At 38.5% G+C, this 17,635-nt stretch overlaps 1 protein-coding gene across 1 annotated transcript in view; it reads left to right on the top strand.

Moving 5' to 3' along the window:
- plxna1a (plexin A1a) overlaps positions 1 to 17,635 on the top strand; it is a 259,133-nt gene that overhangs the window by 130,619 nt on the left and 110,879 nt on the right. Inside the window, exons 5-8 of the mRNA XM_067445763.1 lie at positions 12,940 to 13,040; positions 14,012 to 14,135; positions 14,627 to 14,780; positions 14,862 to 14,961. Of these exons, the coding sequence (XP_067301864.1) occupies positions 12,940 to 13,040; positions 14,012 to 14,135; positions 14,627 to 14,780; positions 14,862 to 14,961 (479 nt within the window). The remainder of the gene's footprint in view (positions 1 to 12,939; positions 13,041 to 14,011; positions 14,136 to 14,626; positions 14,781 to 14,861; positions 14,962 to 17,635) is intronic.

Genomic DNA, 17,635 nt, shown 5'->3' with positions numbered 1-17,635 from the left:
CGTAACACAGGAATGAACCTCATTGGTTCTTGATGGAGCTCAAACGTGCTGCGTAACACAAGAATGAACCTCATTGGTTCTTGATGGAGCTCAAGCGTGCTGCGTAACACAGGAATGAACCTCATTGGTTCTTGATGGAATCTCAAGCGTGCTGCGTAACACAAGAATGAACCTCATTGGTTCTTGATGGAGCTCAAACGTGCTGCGTAACACAAGAATGAACCTCATTGGTTCTTGATGAAGCTCAAATGTGCTGCGTAACACAAGAATGAACCTCATTGGTTCTTGATGAAGCTCAAATGTGCTGCGTAACACAAGAATGAACCTCATTGGTTCTTGATGAAGCTCAAACGTGCTGCGTAACACAGGAATGAACCTCATTGGTTCTTGATGGAGCTCAAACTGCTGCGTAACACAGGAATGAACCTCATTGGTTCTTGATGAAGCTCAAACGTGCTGCGTAACACAGGAATGAACCTCATTGGTTCTTGATGAAGCTCAAACGTGCTGCGTAACACAGGAATGAACCTCATTGGTTCTTGATGGAGCTCAAACTGCTGCGTAACACAGGAATGAACCTCATTGGTTCTTGATGGAGCTCAAATGTGCTGCGTAACACAGGAATGAACCTCATTGGTTCTTGATGGAGCTCAAATGTGCTGCGTAACACAGGAATGAACCTCATTGGTTCTTGATGGTGCTCAAATCTGCTGCGTAACACAGGAATGAACCTCATTGGTTCTTGATGAAGCTCAAACGTGCTGCGTAACACAGGAATGAACCTCATTGGTTCTTGATGGAGCTCAAACTGCTGCGTAACACAGGAATGAACCTCATTGGTTCTTGATGAAGCTCAAACGTGCTGCGTAACACAGGAATGAACCTCATTGGTTCTTGATGGAGCTCAAACTGCTGCGTAACACAAGAATGAACCTCATTGGTTCTTGATGGAGCTCAAATGTGCTGCGTAACACAAGAATGAACCTCATTGGTTCTTGATGAAGCTCAAACGTGCTGCGTAACACAGGAATGAACCTCATTGGTTCTTGATGAAGCTCAAATGTGCTGCGTAACACAAGAATGAACCTCATTGGTTCTTGATGGAGCTCAAACGTGCTGCGTAACACAAGAATGAACCTCATTGGTTCTTGATGAAGCTCAAACGTGCTGCGTAACACAGGAATGAACCTCATTGGTTCTTGATGGAGCTCAAATGTGCTGCGTAACACAGGAATGAACCTCATTGGTTCTTGATGGAGCTCAAATGTGCTGCGTAACACAGGAATGAACCTCATTGGTTCTTGATGGAGCTCAAACTGCTGCGTAACACAGGAATGAACCTCATTGGTTCTTGATGGTGCTCAAACGTGCTGCGTAACACAGGAATGAACCTCATTGGTTCTTGATGAAGCTCAAACGTGCTGCGTAACACAGGAATGAACCTCATTGGTTCTTGATGGAGCTCAAACTGCTGCGTAACACAGGAATGAACCTCATTGGTTCTTGATGGAGCTCAAATGTGCTGCGTAACACAGGAATGAACCTCATTGGTTCTTGATGGAGCTCAAATGTGCTGCGTAACACAGGAATGAACCTCATTGGTTCTTGATGGTGCTCAAATCTGCTGCGTAACACAGGAATGAACCTCATTGGTTCTTGATGAAGCTCAAACGTGCTGCGTAACACAGGAATGAACCTCATTGGTTCTTGATGGAGCTCAAACTGCTGCGTAACACAGGAATGAACCTCATTGGTTCTTGATGGAGCTCAAATGTGCTGCGTAACACAGGAATGAACCTCATTGGTTCTTGATGGAGCTCAAATGTGCTGCGTAACACAGGAATGAACCTCATTGGTTCTTGATGGTGCTCAAATCTGCTGCGTAACACAGGAATGAACCTCATTGGTTCTCACACATCAAGCAAATTTGCTTGAGCTTCTGTTTACCACAACTGATGTGTAAGCTGATCAATGTTTATGTGTGAATAAATTCATCTGTTCATCATATAAAACGTTTTTATTGTCCCTTACTTAAAGGGATAGTTCACCCAAAAATGAAAATTCTGTCATCCTTTACTCCCCCTCATGATGTTCCAAACCTGTGTGAGTTTCTGTCTTCTGCTGAACACAAAAGAAGATATTTTGGAGAATGTTGGTAACAATGCAGATAGAGCTCCCATTCACTACTACCATAGTATTTTTCCCCTACTATGGTAGTGAATGGGTGCTCTAGCTGCTTGGTTACAAACATTCTTCAAAATATCTTCTTTTGTGTTCAGCAGAACAAAGAAACTCTTACAGGTTTGGAACATCATGAGGGTGAGTAGAAGATGACAGAATTTTCATTTTTGGGTGAACTATCCCTTTAACTGCTCAATTCATATGGCTTCGTTTTACGATCTCTTTATGAACTTTTTGAAGCGCCAAAGTGGTAGTTGCGTAGCTCTGAACTCTGTGGTAATTGCGTATAGCTGTCAGACCTTATCTCTTGAAGGGATTTAATAATCAATATCGTAGTCCACTTTTTGCAGCTGAATCAAAGCTTAATGGGTGAAATCAAGCCCCATCCTTCATTGTATCCTACTTTGTCACATTTGCTGTTATCTTTAAGTGCATCTGCCGCAAATGTGTTGACATGCATGCGGTTTATTGTGTCCACCTGCAGTGCTTTATTCTGCAGATGCTGGAGTGGGTTAGGGCGTACAGGATGAGGTGAATGAGTTTCACAGGCCGCTCGCTCTCAGTCTGTAGCCGCTGCACACCAACACCCAAAGGACCGAGCAAAAGAGAGAAGTGGAAATTAATTGGTTTGAAGCAATTTGTTCTGTCTTCTTTCCTTCATCTATCTTTTTTCTTTTCTTTCTCCCCTCTCTTTTAAGTGGTCCTCCTCCTATGGAGGAAGGAGTCAATGGGAGAGGTGCCCCAGGGGTCATTTCCTTTCAAATAGCGGGTCCTCTCTCTCCCTCTCGCTCTGTCTCGCTGAGATATTGCTGCCTCTTTGAGAACTGACAGCGGTCGTGGGAGACAGATTGTGATTGGATCACTCCGGCTTCCTTGAAGCCATCTTTCATTAATTTTTCTCTCCCCACATTCACTTCTTTCCCTGTTTATCGTAATCTGAGGCATCTCGCCATCTCTCTTGTCAATAGCACCGGCTAACAAGCCTCCGTCGCATCTCTAGCCTGACTCACGTAGTTTTTCCTGCAGGTTTTATTATGTTCGAGGAGGTGGACGAACGCAACCGGGTTCTCTTGTGAAAGCCAGAGATGTTATTGTTCCCCTTTGAATCTAGCGAACAGAAACTTTTAAGATGATATGTAAACGCAATCACATCATAATCCGGCCTCCCGATCCGTCCCACATTTTAATATGTTGACTTCCGTACCTCAGGCTTACAGAGATATCACACAGCATTAGAAAAGAGACCAGGACCCTAATGTTGAGTCATATTGCTGTTTTTTTACTGATCTGGGGGAAGATATGCCGTATGTTGTTCACGTCCACCTCCCCCTTTGCTCCTCATGTTTTTTTCTTTCTCCATTTGTATCTCTCCATTGGATAATAGAAACGGCAGGCGGAGGCGCATGTTGTGCCTCAAACATCAAAAACTCCATTTCGTCGGGTTGACAGAACAATTTTCCATTTCCCATATTCACACCCACTTAATTAAAAGTTGCTGATAGCCCCGACATCTCTTTCCGCCGCTCTGGGGTCCGCAGGAAGACATAAAGCTGTCCCATACTAAGCGAGAAGAAACTTCGATTAGCGTTAGCTTGATTTAAACAGCGCACGCTGCCATTCGGACGATAAAGTTTACAACATTTATCTGAGGCTTGGAGGAATTTCTGAAAAAAAAGTCCATCAATGGATTTGTCAGTTTGGTTTATTGCTTGTGTAGTTTGCAGGGATATTGTTTATGCTTTTTGGGTGACTCATGAAACCTGTCCAGAACGCGTCCGGCTCGTATATCAAATCAAACTGAAGAGAAAGACATATCAAAATAAAAAAACTAATTGGTTTGGATTCTTTTGCATTTTCAAGCACATTCAACCTCAAAAATCTCATCCTTTCAATGCAAAAAATCTCCGTTTCGTTCTCATTAATGTAACGAGGAAGAACAGTAACACTTTAGTATGGGGAACACATATTCACTGTTAACTAAGATGTTTTTCTCAAAACTCCTAATTTACTGCTTATTAATAGTTAGTAAGGTAGTTTTGTAGAATTTAAGTTTAGGTATTGGGTAGGATTAAGAGATCTAGAATAAGGTCACGCAGAATAAGGCATTAAAGGGATAGTTCACTTTAAAATGAAAATTGTCATCTTTTCCTCACCCTCAAGTTGTTTCAAATCTGTATGAATTTCTTTCTTCAGCTGAACACAAGGGAAGATATTTTGAAGAATGTCAGTAACCACAGTTAACTGGAGTCATTGACGTTCATAGTAGGAAAAACAAATATAAGTCAATGGCTCCAGTTAACTGTTTGGTTACTGACATTCTTTAAAATATCCTCCCTTGTGTTCAGCTGAAGAAAAGAAATTCATACAGGTTTGAAACAACTTCAGGGGCAGTAAAGGACGACAGGATTTTCATTTTAAAGTGAACTATCCCTTTAATATGTGCTTTTAATATGTGGAGCTCAAATGTGCTGTGTAACACAAGAATGAACCTCATTGGTTCTTGATGGAGCTCAAACGTGCTGCGTAACACAAGAATGAACCTCATTGGTTCTTGATGGAGCTCAAATGTGCTGTGTAACACAGGAATGAACCTCATTGGTTCTCACACATCAAGCAAACCTGCTTGAGCTTCTGTTTACCACAACTGATGTGTAAGCTGATCAATGTTTATGTGTGAATAAATTCATCTGTTCATCATATAAAACGTTTTTTATTGTCCCTTACTTAAAGGGATAGTTCACCCAAAAATGAAAATTCTGTCATCCTTTACTCCCCCTCATGATGGGGCGAGTAAAGGACTTGCTTTAAGTTCTTGCTTAACTTGCTTTAAGTTCTAATAAACAGCCAATATCCTGGTAATATGCATGCTAATAAGCAATTAGTTAATAGTTAATAAATGAACCCTAAAATAAAGCGTTACTGGAAGAATAATTTATATAAGTATAAAACGGTTATATTATAAAATTGTAGTAATTGTTGTAAACTACATTTACAAAAAAAGACAAGTAAACAGTCAGTGATAAAATAAGAAATACTACAGAAATTAAAGTAATCAAATATGAAGAATATCCAGTGTTATTAAAAGAAAATACAGATTCATTCTTACAATTGACGTTACAAAAATTATTCTGTCAAGAGCAACATTTTCTTTTTGTTTTGCTCTCTGATTTACAGACAGCAGGTTTATTAGACTGCTGTCCCTTTGCGATCTATACATACTGAAATAATATAGATTTTTTTTTACAACAAGTAGTACATTTTATATACATATACATACAGCATTAGTACTGTTTGTACTGTGACATTTTTATGGCATAACATTATGACCACTGACAGGTGAAGCCCCTGTTAGTGGGTGGGATATATTAGGCAGCAAGTGAACATCACAATTTGTTGCATATGGGTCTGCATAGCTGCAGTCCAGTCACTGTGCCCATGCTGACCCCTGTCCACTGCCATATGCTGCAACAGTGGGCACGTGAGCATCAGAACTGTACTACGGAGCAATGGAAGAAGGTGGCCTGGTCTGATGGATCATGTGTTCTTTTACATCACGGTTATGGCCATGTGTATGTGCATCTCTTATCTGGGGAACACATTGCACCAGGATGCACTATGGGAAGAAGGCAAGCCGGCAGAGGCAGTGTGATGCTTTGGGCAATGTTCTGCTGGGAAACCTTGAGTCCTGCCTTCCATGTGGATGTTACTTTGATACGTGCCACCTACTTAAGCATTATTGCAGACCATGTACACTCTTTCATGGAAACGATGTTCCTTTTCAGCAGGATAATGCACCCTGCTATAGATATATATATCAGTAACATCCACATGGATGGCAGGACCCAAGGTTTCCCAGCAGAACATTGCCCAAAGCATCACACTATATATGCTTTTGTATCTGAAGTCATATATAGATCCTTCTTTCTATCTTTCTTTTGGTGGGAAATATGACCTGGATATGTTTCTGTGAGACTGACCCATTCCCCGGACTTCAACGGCAGCACTTGGCTCCATCACCAAGTATAATGCCCAGTGTTTGTCCGCTGTGGGAGCATATGTGGGTTTGAAAGCATGTGTATATTTGTACATGCGTATCACTCCCTCTGTTAGAAGCTTTTGATCATAATGACAGTGCTTGTATTGTTTCCTCACATAGCTGCACCTCATGGCTTCTGTGTAACACAGTACAGTGAGGAAACACTACACGACTTTCTCTCTCTCTGAAGGTCAGTGTTCTTCTGTGCTCCTCTATCAGAGGACCGAGAGGAAGTATCAGCTGGCTGTAATCTGATTTGTGTGGCGGACGTCTTAATATAGGCAATGTGACAAGACGGAAGGAGAAACTGCCAGCTCTTCAGTTCGCTCTATGTGTGTGTGTGTCTGTTCAAGTAGTAGTAAATGTATATCAGTCACAAGTTTGGACACGCTTGACTACATTTTTGTTTCAAATCTTAATAACATTTCAATCTAAAAGTTTATACTTAAACTGAATAAAAGTTTATAGACTGGTATAATATAAACTAAGATGATTTGAGTTTCTTTGAAAAATAAAGTTATACGAGTATGTTTGTATATATATATTAGTGCTGTCAAATGATTATTCATGATTAATCACATTCAAAATATAAGTTTTTGTTTACATAATATATGTGTGTACTGTGTATAAATATTATGAATATATACGTAAATACAGACACATGCATGTATATATTTAAGAAAAATGTGTTATTTATTTATAATATAAATGATATAAATATATAGATTCAGTATATACATGCAAATATTTCGTAAATATATACATGCATGTGTGTTTTCAAATATGCATAATAATTATACACAGTACACGCATATTATTATGAAAACACGAAAACTTTTATTTTGTATGCGATTAATCATAATTAATTATTTGACAGCCATATATATAATTAAAGCAATACGCTACATATGTTTGTTCATTACTGTGATTTTACCATAGTTAAGAAAACCCCTGTAGTTGTGATAAAATAATATATTTATATATTATACATGCACACACACACACACACACACTCCACACTTACACACTTTTATTGTTGTTATTAGATTCATTTGCTTTAGATTTTCTAATGCGGTCTATAGTGGAGTCGGTGGTGGGCCCTTTTGAATTTGAAGTGTGTCCAAATTTTGGCTGGTAGTGTAAACACAACCTCACAGAGAAAGACACTTACAGCAAATAAAACCAGACCACAGTTCACCTCACAGCTGGACGAAGCCATTTATGGCACTCACACGCTCATAATTTTCATTCTTTTGCTAGCTTTTCTTTTCTGCTAGCCTTTTTTCCCCCATTCCGTCATTTTGCAACACTTAATTTGTTCTTTTTTCCCCTTCTCACCGTGATTTTACTGAGGAGATCGTCCAGACGTGACACACTGACCAAGTGAGCCATTCCAGATGCCAGATGTTGCCATGGTGATATCCATAAACCATGCACGTTGCACACACACAAATCCTTGAATGTGTGCTGGTATTGATAAAGCAGGAGGTTTATTGAGCTCGTAGCTGGAGACTCTGCTGACATGTAGCAGTGAGCGTTTGCGTTCAATAACACTCTGCACCGTGAAGGCCGTTTCTTCGCAAATTTGCTCTTTGAGAAACACGGATGGAATTGTGAGTTTGTAGCATGTGGCAGACATTTGTTGGAGGTTAAACTACTGAACATCATTAACTGTTTTAATATTTGTTTATTATTACAGGCAGTTGCTTTATATAACCTAAACAAAAGCCACCATTTAAAACTAATTATGGAGTAATTTAAGTATGCAGCCAAAATTGATCTTAAGCTAAGAGTTGTAGATTATATCTGTGATTAAGTCGGTGACAAATATGATGGCAGGTCTTCAGCGGCAGTGACGTACGGTTCCTCCGGAGGGGGCGGAGTCTGAATGTCAGCACACTGGGCTAATTAGACATGTTGATTATACTGTCAAGTCAGTGCCTTGGAAAGTTAGTCTGATATAATAAAACTATTATTTTATCGGTCTTTTGCCACTTTATGAGAGAGAGAGAGAGAAAGAGAGAGAGAGAGAGACTTGATTTTAAACCTCTTTTAATTACAAACATTATAAAACAATTAAATTACCCCCCCCCCCCCCCAAAAAAAAAAAAAAAAAAAATGAACATGTATACCTACATATACATAAAAAATTGGATTCTCTGCAACTTTTAAAAGGTACAAATGCTATATGTGCTCTGGGTTTGCCTCATAAGACCAGAGAGAGAGAGAGAGAAATGGACAAATGTGAGCCCACACATCTCAGTTTCTCTATAGAGCATGTGCAGTAACCGCTAGTTCATATCGCTTGAAGGAAACATCTATTGTATAATAGCTCAAAATATAATGTTTCAAAGTGAAGAGAAACAACAGGGTGTTATTTATGATTTTTATTCTTACTCAATTTATAATTTTGCTTGATACTAAAAGGTACACTAACGTTTAAAACAATTATACGAAGTGAATACTTTTATAAAACAAAAATGACTCTAAAACATAAAACCAAAAATTAAAATTGTAAATAAATGCAAAATGTTTTGAGCATTCTATTCATCTACGAATCCTGAATTTAAATGTATTATGGTTTACACAATTATTTTTTTTTTTAAATGGCCTGCTCATTTTAAGAATGAATAACAGAAAGCAGTAAGCTATGAAAGGTTGTGCGTTGATTTTGCATGATTTTACCATGGTTTAGGGGTGCTCGATTCCAGGTTTTTTGGAGTCGACTCACTATGGGAGTCTATGGAATCGACTCCTCAACTTTATTTACTTTACATCAAAACAGGGTAAGAAATCAGAAAAAAATAGCTGTTACATATTTAAATTATTTCCCCCTGACACAAAGTCCTAAAATCCTCTTATTAAAACCGCACACTTTTAGCGTGGCTGTCCAAATTAGTCCAATTTAGCGATGACTTTTGTGGCTATCATGTTTCTATATCTATTACCAATACATAATTTTATCACGTAAAAGTCACGAAAAAAGATATGATTGTCGAGTGATGGCGCTAAGCGCACATGATCATTGTCTTAAAAGGTGAGTTAAAGACATAAAAGAATGCACACTGTATGCGTTTCTTCTTGATGTCAGAATTTTTAATTTTATGATTTATGGTTAGTTTATTGATGTTAATCATGGGAAGCCAAATCTATACACTGTAAAAAATTTGTGGTGGTTTTTGTTGGTTTAACTTAAAAAAGTAAGTAACCTGGTTGCCTTAAAATTGTGCGTTTATTGAAATTAAAAATTTGAGTTGATACAATGAAGGAAATTAGTTTAATAAATAGAAACTCAAAATATTTTTGTATCTGAACCACATAAAAAATGTGATAAATCATGAAAATAGCACAATTTGGCATGTTTCACTGCGTCATCAGAAATAAAACACACATAATTACCCAATATGCTTACAAAATCTTTTAATAATATTTTAATAAAGGTTGTCGAATCTCAAAAAATGTTCGTTGTATTAACTCAAAATTTTATTTCATTGAACTCAAAATTTTAAGGCAACCAGGTAACTATTTTTCTAAATAATTTTTTACAGTGTATGTATTGCAATAATATATACAATCAATTAAACTAAAGCTAGCATGGAGGAAGCCTACAATTACAAACTAAAGTCGCTGTGATTGTTTTCTATTTCTAAAGTAAGCTCTCAAATAAATGTGTGTGACAAAGTTTCTGCGACAGCTCTCTGACGTGGTGTCAGAGTAGGCGATTACCTCGCGGCTCGCTTCATTTCATTCACTCCTTGCTTATAGCCATGCACTCTAGATGAGAGATTCAGTAAACAATCAGTAAACGAGCGCTTTCGGACACTGCAACAGATCGACACCGAGAGTCGATTGGTGTACTGGAGTCGACCCCGACTCTGGGGCTATTCAGAGTCGAGGAATCGACTCTTTTGGAGTCGACTCCCCATCACTACCATGGTTAAGAAATCCTGTGTAACTGTTGTAAAAATCACTGTAACGTGCAGGCTCAAGTTGGCGTATTATATTATACTTAAATATTCCTCCACACCAGTTTGAATAAATATTCAATATATTATAAAATATTAACTATATTTATCAGCTTAGCTTTTGAATGTTAACTGCTGCCAAGTAACTTGGCATATTACTAAGGCTTCAATTGATATGCAGTCGCAGGTGTGAATATTTTTGACAGTTTTGGCTTTACAGATGAACTGTAAATTCAGATTTGGTGTTGCAGGTGTGTCCCGTCAGTTATATGACCGCAGATGTTGCGTCCCAGGATGCTGTTTATCATTGAAATGGTGTTGGGACTCTCAACCTGACTCAGATTAACTGTGGACATTTACCCCACAGGGCATTTATCGGTTTGATGGCGATACATAATTTATATTTGGTGTGGGAGACGTTCTTAAAGAAATGGAACCTATATTAGCAGAGCTTTACTTCTGCAGCTGGGCTTAATGCGGCTCTGGAGCAACAAGTCCTGTCACCGTGTACCAAGAGACAACCTGCAAATGGCTTTGGCTGCGTGGAATCTCTCTCTTTCTCTCATTCTCTTTCTTTTTTTTCCCATTCATCCTCTCCCTCTAGGCTGCGTCTGGGTTCCTGGCCATGATCTATGGTTTCATCTGCCATTTCTTCTTTTGTGCAAGGCCAAATTGAAGATAGATGAAAAGGGAGGGCTTTGAAGGGGGGGTGTTATAAGAAAGAAAAGGCCTCCTAGTCTAGAAAGTTTGCTCTTTCTAAATTAGGCGGTGTCATTTTAGGGGGGAGGGGCAAAAGATTGACCTATTCATTTGGACTGTGTGTTCACGGAAAATGTGCACTTGCTCTCTGAGGTGTGTGTGTTTTGGGGATGAAAAAATAAGCCATCGATCATCACAGCCACGTTTAGAGCGTGACCATTTTTTGGCCCAAATTGCACAGATGGCGCAATTACATGCCCAAACCTCACACAGAATAAAGAAAACACACCATCCTCAATTACATCTGCACAGACCTTCTCAGATATGAGCGTTTGCATTCTGACAGGGCTCAGCAATGAGGCGTTATGAACAAATGTGCCAGCGATCAGTACCTTTTATTTGCTTAAATGTTTTATATATTATGTATTTTATTTTATTAGTAGTTCAAGATTTTTATATGATTTTATATGTAGCCTATTAAACATTTTATCATATTTTATATATTTTTATTTCAATATTATATCTTTTTTTCTGTTTTTTTGAAAAACAAACATTATGTCATGCCAATAATTCAAGCGTCTCTCTTTATTTTTTTGATTTTGTATTGCTGCACTCTTATGGGGGGTCCAGGCTAATTTCAGACCCACTCAGTTTGAACACAAATGAATGTTGCTACTCTTTCTCTCCCTCCTGCGCTCTCTGATTGAGATAATTTTCCATTGTGACCCAAATGCCTCGTGCCTCGTTTTGCAGATGTTATTTATATTTAATACACCCCTTGCTTCTCCTCCTCTTGTAGAGAGATGAATGGTTTCTCTTTCAGCCGTTTAAATAGAGAGGGATGAGCGCTCTCTCTCTCTCTCGTATGAATGGCTGCTGCATAATAGTCTCCAGTCCTGACGTTTAAACAAAGAGCAGAGGTAGGACACAATACTCAGCTCTCCGATTGGAAAATCGGCTTAATTGAAATGTTCCAGACGCCGAACACTCCCTACCCCAAAGAACTGCAATCTCTCATTCTTTTATGGCAGACCCCAAAAACCAGAAAACACTTTGTGTCTTATCAATCTGTTGCTTTAGCACTCTGTTGTCGGCCATTTTCTTTGTGTTGTTTTTTAATTGTTTCATCCTTTTGTATTAGACCTACAACTTCAAAGATCACAACGTAAACCCAGTAGCGTACCTTTTGCACTTTGTCGACCGCTTTGGACTTCATTTGCACTTGTTGCAAACATCCTTTGATGGCTATATAAATAAAAATGCTGTCTAGGTTGGCAGCTGTCTAGATTTGGAATGGAGCCATTGAGTCCTGAGAGCCGATCGATTGCCTGTCTGACATTATGATGGCTGAATGAAACTATATGAAAGTAGACACGTGTAGGTGGCTCACAATATTTCTCAGCGTGTTTCAGCCAGTTGTTCTCTCTGTTGGACTTTTGTAATATGTATGGTATCTGTGTGAATGAGTAAGTGTGTGTTTGTTGAACTGATGACAGTGGCAACCTCTGTTTTGGGCCGCGGTGCTCAGATTTCACATAGCACTCTGAAAGCATCAAGCAGGTTGATCATTAGATATTTCCATCTTTCTGTCTTGCCATAGCAATTTTACATGAACGTGATAAAATGTATTGCCTACCTTGAATTTAAAGTAAGCCACTTTGGATAAAAGCGTCTGCCAAAAACAAAAGTAAAAGCAGAAACTTGAATTGCTTTAGACGGTAATGCCATTTGCTTACATTGCTCTTTCCTTTTTTTAATACCGTTTTTAAAATTGGGTTTGAAATTAGTCAGAGTTTCTGTGGTATATAGCATTACGCATCAAATGCTGTCAAATGAGCTTAACTTAAACATTTCTCACAGAAAATTTGTTTCCAGCCAGACTCTGGCGTTAGCATGTTGCTAAGCTAACAGCTCATTGCACAGCTAATAGATACTGAGTGGAAAAGTGCTTTTTTTTATTAGATGGAACTATTTTCTGACTGCAACTGGACATAAAAATACATGTTGAAATAAAAACTAGTGAGTCTGAAAACTAATTACGAGGTGGTGTGTCTGTAGGTGAGCCGGGTGCCGGTGGAGAGCTGTGAGCAGTACAGCAGCTGCAGCGAGTGTCTGGCTTCTGGTGATCCCCACTGCGGCTGGTGTGTCCTGCACAGTGTGTGAGTATCTTCACCTCCTGACTCCACAGATGCTCGCACACACATACACGCACCTTTACATGGCTATATGAATGGGGAAATACCGTAGACAGTTTTGTTTTAATATAAAGCTAATTGCTTTGTTGACACTAGGCATGACGTCATAGATGTCTCATTTATAGGTCGTCCACCATATTGGAACGGTCAAAGCCAGCACATGACCATTCAAAGTTGAGCATTGAGCGTTTGCAACCATAGTTATATTCATAAGAATATCTATATCTGCAATACACTTCAGCACTTTAGATTTACACTTTCACAACCAGAAGCTGCACAATGTGGCAGCATCATTGAATCTTACTGTAAGTGACGACTTGCTTACTTTTCCAAGATGGTGGGCATTCTGATGTGTCTGGAGTGTTTGAATGTGAAGTTTTGGTTTGGTTTTTGTTTGTTTTTTGTTAGGTTCTTTTTTGTTTGTTTTTTGGGGTGTTTGGTTTGCTTCTTTGTTCTGTTTTGTTTTGTTTTTTGTTTAGTTATTTTATTGGTTTGGTTTTTGGTTTGGTTCTTGTTTTGGTTGTTTGGTTTGGTTGTTTTTGTTTGGTTCTTGTTTTGTTTTTGTTGTTTGGTTTGGTTAGTTTTTTCTTTGTTTTGTTTTGTTTTTGGTTGTTTGATTTTTTTATTTTATTTTTAGCTTTTAGTTTGGTTCTGTTCTGTTTTGTTTTTGTTTAGACAAAAACATGAAACGATTGGTGAATGAAAAACCATCATATTTTGTCATGGAAATGATTCATTGCCTTTGGGAGTCTTTAGGGGTCCAGAACCCCTCAGTTCAATCACTACTAAATGTTCCTTCATCATCACACAACACAGTGTTACCTTCCGAATTTAATCAGCTTACTAATAAAATGTGTTTGATCTCCCTGGTTGGTTATTCTTAGAAATGAATAGTAATGGTGTTGTCCCTCCTGCTGAATAATTTTTGTGTTTAGATGTTCACGTAAAGACCGCTGTGAGAGAGCTGATGAGCCCCAACGCTTCGCCTCCAGGCTGGAGCAGTGCGTCCGACTCATGGTGCAGCCCAGCAATATTTCAGTCACCATGTCTGAAGTTCAGGCAAGTGTGTGTTTGTTTGTGAATGAAATCTCTTTTATTGTAATCAGATTATGAATTATTTATTAATATGATTAATTTTGTGATATTGATTTTCGTGATATAATCAAACTTTCACTGGATTACACAATCAAATTTTTTCTCCTTCTCTTCTAATCCCTGTTAACAAGATTAGAAATGAAAGAGACAAAATGCCAAAAGTAACATTTTGAATCATCTGTCAATAAATGTAGATAAATTACTTCAAGCTTTCAAGTAATATGGAAGTGCTTATTTGCCTTTTTCGCACTTAATTGTGATCAGATCTCTGTCTGACTGCACTGGAGACGCATTGGAATGAAAGTGTAGATGCTATACGGATAAAAATATCCAGACAGTATCTGGAAACAAAAGTCCAGGTGTCTTTTAAACAAATGTTCTGTGTTTGTCATGCCAACTAAACACATTAAATTGGAAATCTGTTCCTGTCTCTTGGTCTGTGTTCGATCCTACAGCTGGTTCTTCAGGCTCAGAACGTCCCCAGTCTGGCTGCGGGCGTTAACTGTTCGTTCGAGGACTACACTGAGACGGAGGGACACATCATGGGGGGACGCATCTACTGTCTGTCCCCCTCCGCGCGAGAGATCGCTCCCATCACACGCAACCAGGGTAAGGTGATGCGCACACTCTTTTAAAAGCCTCCGTCCGCTTGTTAGAAAGTGCTGAAGCTCACTGTTTGTCTGCTGGCAGGTGACAAGCGGGTGGTGAAGCTCTACCTGAAATCCAAGGAGACGGGGAAGAAGTTTGCCAGCGTGGATTTTGTCTTCTACAACTGCAGCGTCCATCAGTCGTAAGTCTCGAACAGAAAAAGAAAGAAGGCAGCCTCCTGTCATCTAACTCTCTCCCTCTTTCTCTCTTTCGCTCAAACTTAGACAAGTTTTTTTATGGGGCCGTGCTGTGTGCATGCGTGTATGTCTATGTGTGTGTGTGTTTACTGCTTCTGAGTGAGAGAGGGATGTTATTTGTGTGTGGTGTTAGCAGTTTTTCTCTGAGATCCGGGATGAGATCAGACTTTTAATGTCATTTCATTAACGACTCATGAGCATCCCTGACTTCAGCCGTCCAGCTTTACTGCTCATGAGTTATATTCCCGCAGTTCTTACATCATTTGTCCGCTCTTGCGCTCATTTCTTTGCTTAAAGGGGTAGTTCACCCAAAAAGAAAAAAAATCGTATCATTTACTCACCCTAATGTTGTTCCAAATCTGTACGAGTTCCTTTCTTTTGTTAAAAACTAAAGAAGATATTTTGAAGAATGTTGGTGATCATAAAGTTGACGCTAGCCGATAGTAGGAAAAACATATTTTTGGAAGTCAATGGCTACCATTAAATGTCTGATTACCAACATTCGTCAAAATATAGGCTTTTGATGTGGTGATGACATTTTTAGTCAGTTTCCTGCTTTTCCGAACATTCATAAAATGTAATCATCTTGTTCTTATTTCTTTAATAGCTCTTATAAATGTTAAGTGATGTAAAAATCTATAAAAAGTAATTAATAGTTTTCTTAACTTTAAATGTGTAATAATAAATATAAACACCGTAATCATCTTGAAAAGCTTTTTTGAAAGAAGACACTTAGCCATTAGCTATCAAGTATTAAATATTATTGTGGAAAAAATTACAACCTTAAAGAAAAATAGATTTAAAAGCTTTTTAGTAAATCATTTTTAAAAAAAAAGTTATATTGTGACAAATAATATATAAAATAGTTTGACAATGTAGCTTGTACTTTGTTGCCATGTCATAAAAAGGTCCTTTATATCCTATTTTAAGAGGCGTACTGACCTTGACATACTGTTTCTGTGATGTTATTAACTGGTTTATGATTTTCTTGACAAATGACTACAAAATGGCTTTGTGTTTGCTTTTATTTTGCACATGGTTATTAACTAAATCTAAAACTATACTTTCATTGCATTAAATAAAATGCATTTATTACACGTATTTTATTTCAGCTAGTTGTCAGGACAAAGTTATTTTCTATTAGTTTAACTGGCTAATAAAATAGCTAATACTAAAACTGAAAGAATATTTAAAAGCCATTAAGAAACCTAACAAAAAGCCTTAATATTAATAAAAACTATAATAGCATATCAATGATAAGAAAATAACACTGATTTGGTGTACAAAGTTATTTAAATAATAATATCCTAAAACAAAATCAGTTCACTACTTATTCATTTAATAAATAAATAAAAATATATTATGCCATGTTGACATTTTTAATACCACAAACACTATGATTTTTTTAATCATAATTTTTAATTTTATAATCTTATGTCACAAACTGAATTGGAAAAAACATGTTATTAATGTGTTTTTTAATCACTGAATAATTGCATAATAATTTGACGTGAGCACCGTTCCATTGAGCCTTTCCATAAACCACAGTGATGGCACCAGCGCCACTTCGTTCTCTTGACCCTATTTTCATCCCCCCCCCCCTCTCTCTCTCTCTCTCTGTCCCATGGCTCTTACTGTCTCCTCCTCGCGCTCCCATCCCTCTCCGGATAGACAACAGGTTGTGCTCCAAGAAGGAGCGACTCCAGATGTTTTGAGCTCGTGTCTCTCGTTCTCGGCTGTGTGCCCTTCGCTACCCCAGCGTGCTTTGCATTAGCATGGCACTGTCCTATTAGCAACAGAGCCACTTCATCTAAAACTGGACGCGATGAAGTGCTCACCTGGTGCTCCTCTTATGTGTGTGTGTGTAAGTGTGACTAAGGCTTACTATTTGGCTCTAGTGATCACTGGATGTGTGTGTGTGTGTGTGTGTATTGTGTGTGTGTGTGTGTGTGTGTGTGTGTATTGTGTGTGTGTGGCAGAGGAGCTCCTGCTTGGCATGGCAAATTACCCTGCTAGCTATTTACATGCAGTGTAACAATATTAGAGTTTAGCATGAGACAGGGGGAGGGAACGGCTTAATCGAGCATGTGAGGGGCCCGATGCATTTTTAACAAGAGGAGCATGGAGTGAATAAGGAAGGAAAATCAGAAAAAAGACGGATAGATGGTGGCTATTGTTGAAGCGATAAAGCACTCGCAAGGCTGAAAGGTTAGCAGTAGCTTGCGCATTTTAATATGAAAAGAGCCCATGCATGTGGCACAGGAGACACACACTGTTGAATAGACTGTCCTCTCTCTCTCTCTCTCTCTCTCTCTCTCTCTCTCTCTCTCTCTCTCTCTCTCTCTCTCTCTCTCTCTCTCTCTCTCTCTCTCTCTCTCTCTCTCTCTCTCTCTCTCTCTCTCTCTCTCTCTCTCTCTCTCTCTCTCTTTTTGTGCAAATTTGAATACAGACAACATTAATACATTCAACAAAAAAACACAGTTTTTTTATGCAGATAATTGTACATTTTATAACCTAACCCACACTCTAAACGTTGCCATCATAGAAAACTTTCTGCATAAAAAAGGTATTTAGTATGTATGCATGTATGTATATATATATATATATCTTTTTATACCA

Source organism: Pseudorasbora parva, chromosome 6 (assembly GCF_024679245.1).
Source record: "Pseudorasbora parva isolate DD20220531a chromosome 6, ASM2467924v1, whole genome shotgun sequence".
NCBI lineage: Eukaryota > Metazoa > Chordata > Actinopteri > Cypriniformes > Gobionidae > Pseudorasbora > Pseudorasbora parva.
The sequence above is the reverse complement of the archived record's forward strand: the minus strand, read 5'-3'. Positions and strand labels throughout refer to the sequence as shown.